The sequence below is a fragment of the Chiloscyllium plagiosum genome, chromosome 33 (assembly GCF_004010195.1).
Source record: "Chiloscyllium plagiosum isolate BGI_BamShark_2017 chromosome 33, ASM401019v2, whole genome shotgun sequence".
NCBI classification, from domain to species: domain Eukaryota; kingdom Metazoa; phylum Chordata; class Chondrichthyes; order Orectolobiformes; family Hemiscylliidae; genus Chiloscyllium; species Chiloscyllium plagiosum.
In genome coordinates this window covers 5022-12479 of record NC_057742.1, presented here as the reverse complement: position 1 = coordinate 12479, position 7458 = coordinate 5022, and the positions used below count along the sequence as shown (strand labels likewise).

Below are 7458 nucleotides of genomic sequence, written 5' to 3'. Positions count from 1 at the left end.
CCCCTTTCCCTACCTACTCTCTTCCCCTCTTTTCCCACTCTCCCTGCCTGTCCCCCTCCACTTACCCTCCTCCTGCCTGCCCTGTCTTCCCCACCCAATAACTCACCCGCTCGCCCCCTCTTTCCCCTTACCCTGTCTCTCCGCCTTCACTCCTTCTCTCCACCTGCCTTCCCCCCGCTTCCGGATCAGTGGTGCTGGAAGAGCACAGCAATTCAGGCAGCATCCGAGGACAGGCAAAATACTGCCTGAATTTCTGTGCTCTTCCAGCACCACTGATCCAGAATCTGGTTTCCAGCATCTGCAGTCATTGTTTTCCCCCCCGCTTCCTCCAATCCACGCTCCACCCATACCCCTATCCGCTGTCACATTCCCTGCTAAGCCCTAGCCCAGTGTTAAGTGTAAAAATCCAGATCAGCCGTTGCTACATTAAAAAGCTGATGAAATGATGGCTCTTGATGCATCTAAAAAAGGAACATTAAGATTGTGATGGTGCTTCTGTACCTGGCTGCGGAGCCCAAGGATCTTCATCCAGAAGGACTGACGATAGAATTATGGGGACAGCCCCACAGTTTGATTCCACCAACTCCCCCAAAACCTCCACAGTCTGATTGGTGTTTGTTCTCAGGGCTGCCTTTAATGGGGCAATTCCATTGAAGTTGACTCCAGCCAAGCACCCAGTGAAACCTGGACTGTTAAACCGCTGGATCTCAGGGTCCAGAACACCTATCTCTGTAGGAAATCAGTGAAATAAGAGAGATTAGCATAGACAGCAAGGGCTGATTTTCATTCTCAGATCACATTCAAACTTATTCTTCTCTTCAAAGGGAAATAAATGAAGCAATCAACTTCTCTTCCAAAAGGTGGCTATCACATTGGATCCCAGGTCATGGTCTATTGTAGAATTCAGACTGTTTTCAACAATTACCAAATTTGACTTGATTACACAAACAAGGAATTAAACACAATTCTGATTGTGATCAGTTGTCAAAACAGCTTCTCGAGGGAGGAGGCAATATGCTCCTGGTCTTTCTAGAATTTACAAGGCCAGGGGATAATTTCTTAAGGGAACCATATTGGAGTCAAGAAGCTGAGGCATAATCTAAAAATTAGAGCCAACCTTTTAGGAGTGAAATTAAGAAAACACTTTCGCACATGACCTGACCCTCAGCACTGACCTTGCGCCAGTGCAGCACTCCCTCAGCATTGACCTTCCGATATTGCAACGCTCCCTCAGCACTGACCCTCCAACAGTGCGGTGCTCCCTCAGCACTGACCCTCCAACAGCGCGGCACACCCTCAGCAGTGACCCTCCAACAGTGCGGCGCACCCTCAGCACTGACCCTCCAACAGCGCAGTGCTCCCTCAGCACTGACCCTCCGACAGTGCAGCACTCCCTCAGCACTGACCCTCCGACAGTGCAGCACTCCCTCAGCACTGACCCTCCAACAGCGTGGTGCTCCCTCAGCACTGACCCTCCGACAGTGCAGCGCACCCTCAGCACTGACCCTCCGACAGTGCGGCGCTCCCTCAAAACTGACCCTCCAACAGTGCAGTTGAGATTTATTGAGGGCCATGTTATCAAATAAGAATAATGTACACTTTTACACAATAATAAACTGTAAAAATTTGAAAAATGTACATCTTTTAAAGTGTAACATGCTGGGCAGCTGGAAGGAAAGATATGGCTGAGTCAAGGTCCAACTGAGATCAGGATGAACAGAGAAGGTTCAGAAAACGAGAGCCTCACCCATCACTCGACCCAGGAAGAGGGACCTCGGCGAATCAAAATTCTTATCGCCCCAGAGAGAAATCTTGTCGCGGACAATCGGACGGTCATCCACCTGAGGGAAAATCAGAATTGGACACCGTTAAACATAAAGCCTTGCTCCTCATGGACTGTTAGAGGCTGTACGGAGCCAGCGACTGCTGGTGGCACCTATGGAGCAGAATAGGGGAAGGTGGGATGTCAGGGGGAGGGGAGGGGATAATTTTGTGGAGGCATAGGGGGAAAGAGTGTTGAGGGCAGTGGAGTGTCAGAGGCGAGGAGTATTGGGTGGGTTGAGGAATGTTGGAGGGGATGGGTGGTGTTGGGGAGGAGGGGGAGTGTTGAATGGAGGAGGAGGAGGGGAGTGTCGGGGGGGCAGTGTCAGAGGGAGGGGGTACACAACAATGTGCCATTAGCTGTCTGGTTATATTGTGAGTGGTACCTGTGTGTAGATGTCCCGGTCTCGCCGGGTGATGTTGACCCAATGAGCTTTGTCGTCAGCCACATTGTCCTTGACCAGGATCCTGGTGTATGGGTTGGGGAAGGAGCCGAGCTGGTACCGAAGCACCAAGCTCCCTGTCAGGGACAGAGGCAAGAGACTAATCGTAAAGATGGTCCAACATAATCATTCAGCAGCCGACACAAGATGTTGACCCAATGGCAAGAGCTGAAATCCAGAACACTCTAATCAGCAGAGCTCAGGAGCAGAGGGATCCTTGGGATGGGCGAAGGGGATCCCGCTGGCTGGAGGGGATCCCAGGGAGGGGAGGGTGCTGACAGAGAGAGTACACAATCATGTAACTGAACTGCTTTTAATTATTTCCAATTGTATTGATAGGAGGAAATGGTAGCAGAAACCAGCGTACTTTAACTGTCAGGGATATTGAAAATACAGGCATGTCTGATTGGTCATCTTTTCACTCTCACTGGTTTCCCTTCACATTTACAGAAACAGCAGAGAAAGTCAGACATGACAGAATTATTCATGACAGGCATTTTAATCTGTCTGAGTGTTAATATTAGTGTCAATACGCATATCGAGCTTCATCAACCAATGAATATAGTTATACTAACCATGCATTTCTTTTAGGTGTTCACTTACCATCATGTTTGATGATCACAGCAAGATAATCTCTGGAGAAGGAGCTAATGTACATGAGGACACTTGGTGTCTGTGATGTCTTGAAACTGAAGATAATTTCCTCACTGGTTGAGTTAAAACTGTGACTGAGTGGAACCATCATATTTGCAAATGCTCCTGCTGCTGCTGTGAACGGTGTTTGGAAACCGTAACGAACATAGGTTCCTGGTTCAAAATACCCACCAATAACTGGAAACAGACACATCACAGTCAATACCAGGAAGAACAGTCGGCATTTTCACACGATTCTCTGTTTATAATTCAATAAACATTAAGGAATTAGCTTTTCATTCCCAACGTTTGCTAATAGGACTACTGCTTTTTAAAAAATATATACTGAAACTTTTAAAAGCCGCATCTCTAAAATTGATCTGTCCAGTGATTTATTTTCATGCACATGCAGTCCTGGGACTGTTTTGCGACATTTCATGTTATAGCCTGAATGGTTCTTGATGAGAGATCTCCAGAGATGCCCCAGACAGCCTTTATCAAGTGCAAGTGCCTTGAATCTATCCACACATGACAGGGGACAGAGATGCAAGAGGCTACATCAGAGGGATGGTTTGAAGATGTTTTTGAAAATGGTCAAAGATATTGGATGTAGGTTTGCTCGCTGAGCCGGAAGGTTCATTTCCAGACGTTTCGTCACCCTAATAGGTAACATCTTCAGTGGGCCTCAGGTGATGCACTGCTGATAATTCCTGCTTTCTCGATGTGTTAGACTCCACCTACCTCCAGGAAGTGACTTCACAACAGGAAATGACATCACCACAGGAAATGACATCACCAACCCAAAGAAACCCAAACATATAAATAGAAGGCAGGAATTATCAGCAACGCTTCGCCTGAGGCCCACTGAAGATGTTATCTAGTAGGGTGATGAAACGTCTGGTAATAAACCTTCCAGCTCAACAAGCAAACCTACATCCAGAACCTCAATCTGAGCTACAAATCTTCTCAAAACTCGGTCAGAGTTATGTTTCAGACTCAGTTATCAGCCTATGTCCCCTTCACACAAGCACACACACAAATGTATACATACACACACACTCATTCATACATGCAGACTAATGCACACATGCACAGACGTGTACACACCTGCAGGTACACACACTCATACATACTTAGACAAACATACACATATGCATATTTGTCCACACTAACTTATGTACACACACATACTCATTACTTTGGAAATATGGATGATAGAATATTTAGATAAATAAAACTATTTTTATTACTGTTTTATAATGCTGGTCATTTCTCAAGATTTTATTTATATTTGAATCACACACTTGGTTTCTTTGTAAATATATTTATTTGCAATTTTTTAAAACTTTACAAACATATAAAATATTTGAAAATTACAATCAATACCAAATATCAGTATAATAAAAACAAAAAAACCCCACAAATTACAATAAACTACTAACCTACCCTATAATATAAAAAAAACCCTAACGCTGTGCAGAGTAACACCAAAAAAAAAGCAAAAAAAAAACAAATAAAAAACCACAAAATACAGAACAGCTATGATCGGCACAAAGCTCCCAAACAAAGGAACAGGAGCATTGTATATATACCCGTATTAACGCAGGAGACCCCTCCAGGGCCCAGGACTTGACAAACCTACCAACCTGGTTAGACAAACGCCTTAGTTAGGACAGTTGACAAATGTATATTCAAATAACTCAAGTAGGGCTGCCATGTCTTATAAAAATGGTCTGTTGTGTGATGTACCATGTTTGTAAAGATGTCCAAGGGCATGTGCTCCATAATTAATTTCTGCCACCCCAGCAAGCCCGGTAGGTTCTCAGACACCCAATTCATCAGAATATTCTTTCGTGCACAGTATGCAAGAACATTAAATAGTTTCTTCCTATGCCCGTCTAAAGATGTAAATTCGGTAGACCTAAGAGAGAAATCGGGTCTACTTTGACTTCAGTCCTCAATACCCTCCCTATCTCTCCTGCCACAGCGCTCCAATAAACACGGAGCCTGTGGCATGTCCAGAAGCAATGGGTAACAGTACCTACACTTATTTTACATTTGGGCCCCTTTTTTAAACTTCGCCAGACAATCTGGTGCCAGATGAGCCCTGTGTAGAACTTTTAACTGCGTAATGCAATTCCTTTTACAGATTCTCCCATATGTTCTCCCATGTTTCAGAAGAGATCTCCACTCCTAGCTCTTGCTCCCAGACCTCACATAACCAGTTAATATCCTGCTAGGCCCTGCCATCCAGCAGGCGATAGAGGGCACTAACTGAAAGGGTGCTTGCGGAACATAGCAACAACCCCTCTGTATCGGGCTTATAGGGCTTAGTGAGAAGCATAGTCTTCTTCTGGATGAAATCCCTAACCTGAAAGAAAACGGAAAAGATCTCTGCTGGGTAACCCGTATTTGCAGCTCAGTTGCTCAAAAGACATCATAACCTCCCCCTCAAACAAGTCTCCCAAACTAGAAACTCCTCTCACTGCCCACAGTTTGAACCCTGAGTCCATCATCCTTGGTCGGAACCCTGGCATGCCAACTATAGATGTAAGTGGCGAAATCTTGGATAAACAACCCTCACTCTGACGCATCGCCCTCCATGCTTTGACTGTACTAATGACAATGGGGCTCTGGCAGGGGTCCATAACTGTCCTCATCTTATCCATGAACAACTTGTTAATAAGAGGGCACTTTGTTTGGGAGGCCTCAATATCCAGCCATATTGAGTTTGGATCGTTACCTACCCACTCACAGACAAAGGACAGCAGGGAACTCAACTGATACCTCCTGATGTCTGGGAAATCAACTCCTCCCCCTCCTTGAGGCAATTACAATTTAGTAAGTTTGATGAGGGGCCACCCACGATGCCAGACAAAGTAACCAAACCACCCATAAGCTTCCTCAGCGTTGACCTGGGAAACATTATAGGTAGCATATGCATGGGATAAAGCAAACGAGGAAGAACATTCATCTTAATAAGAGATATTCGGACCAGCCATGAAATTGGAAGAACCTCCCATCTCTGGAGATCTTGCCTAATATTGTCGAGCAAGTGAGCAAAGTTAGTCCGAAATAACAGATCAAATTTGGGGGTAATAAAAATGCCTAGGTATCAGAACCCTGCCCGTGACCACTTAAAAGGGAACTTAGGGCCACCTTCAACTTCTGGCACATCCTTAAGATTCTCCAAAGACATAGCCTCCGATTTTGCAAAGTTAATTTTATATACTGAAATAGCCCTAAATGAATTGATAGATTGTATCAAATGGGGTACAGAAGTCATCAGGTTCGATAAAACAGAAGGACATCGTCCGCATACAGTGTAATCTTGTGTGCCCTCGATCCCACTTCCGGAGCGGTTATGTGGACGTTCTGACGAATGGTTTCTGCCAGCGGCTCTATCACCAACATAAACAACAAGTGAGAGGGGGCAGCCTTGCCGACTACCCCTACCAATCCTAAAAATTCCCAGACTTCACCCCGTTGGTGATGACCACAGCCAGAGGGTGGTGATATAAAACCTCCACCCACCTAGCAAAGACTCCACCCAACCCAAACTGTTCTAAGACATAAAAAAGATATGGCCATTCCACCCGGTCAAATGCTTTCTCTGCATCTAAGGAAATCACCAACCCCTGAATTGATCATTGCTGACAAACTTGGACCACATTCAACAACCTTCTAATATTATTAGAGGACCTATGGCCCCTTCTAAAGCCTATACGGTCCTCTTTAACAATATGGAGCAACACCTTTCCCAATCTCAGCACCAGGATCTTGGACAGAATCTTGAAATCTGAATTTAACTGTCAAGGGGGCATTAAGGAGAGAGGCCTGTTCCAAGGTTACCCCTGGGAGGTCCAGGTTCTCAAAAAAGGGCTCCATTTTAGCCCTCCTGTCCTCGCAACCTTCAGACCAATACAATTCAGAGTAAAAGCTCCAAAAAGCCTCATTAATCTTTTTAGCATCATATGTAAGGACCCGGCGCTGTCTCTGATTGCAGTAATGGATTGGGGAGCACGCTTTTTCCTCGTCAGGTATGCTAAATACTTCCCTGGCCTATCCCCATATTCGAACAGCCTTTTTCTAGCAAAAGCAAGTTCTTTCTTTGCGTTTTGTGTCAGTATTGAATTCAAGGCAGCCCGAAGGGCCGTAATCAGCTGCAGCTTAGTCACCAAAGGCCGCGCAAAATGTGCCGCCTCGGTGGCTTCAAACCGTGTCTCAAGTAGAAGCTGCTGTTCCTCCTTCTGTCGTTTCCAGTTAGCCAAATAAGAAATAGCTAATCCCCTAGCAAAGGCCTTGGCAGTCTCCCATAGCATGGATGGACTACTAGCCATGCCTGAGTTGATAGTCAAGAATTCCTGAAACTCCTTCAAAAAGTATTCCACAAATTTGAAATCCTTAAGGAAATCATGTCTCACAAACTTGATTGACTTTTTTGAAGTAACAAAGAAGATTGATGAGGGCAGAGCGGTAGATGTGATCTATATGGACTTCAGTAAGGCGTTCGACAAGGTTCCCTGTGAGAGACTGATTAGCAAGGTTAGATCTCATGGAA

The 7458-nt window shown here is 45.2% G+C and overlaps 1 protein-coding gene across 1 annotated transcript in view; it reads right to left on the bottom strand.

Moving 5' to 3' along the window:
• Nucleotides 1–7458, bottom strand: part of LOC122539689 (contactin-associated protein-like 2) — a 16161-nt gene that overhangs the window by 3688 nt on the left and 5015 nt on the right. Inside the window, exons 3-6 of the mRNA XM_043674678.1 lie at nt 2868–3095; nt 2208–2341; nt 1748–1841; nt 502–729 (exon numbers count right to left, since the gene is read on the bottom strand). Coding sequence (XP_043530613.1) covers nt 502–729; nt 1748–1841; nt 2208–2341; nt 2868–3095 — 684 coding nt within the window. The remainder of the gene's footprint in view (nt 1–501; nt 730–1747; nt 1842–2207; nt 2342–2867; nt 3096–7458) is intronic.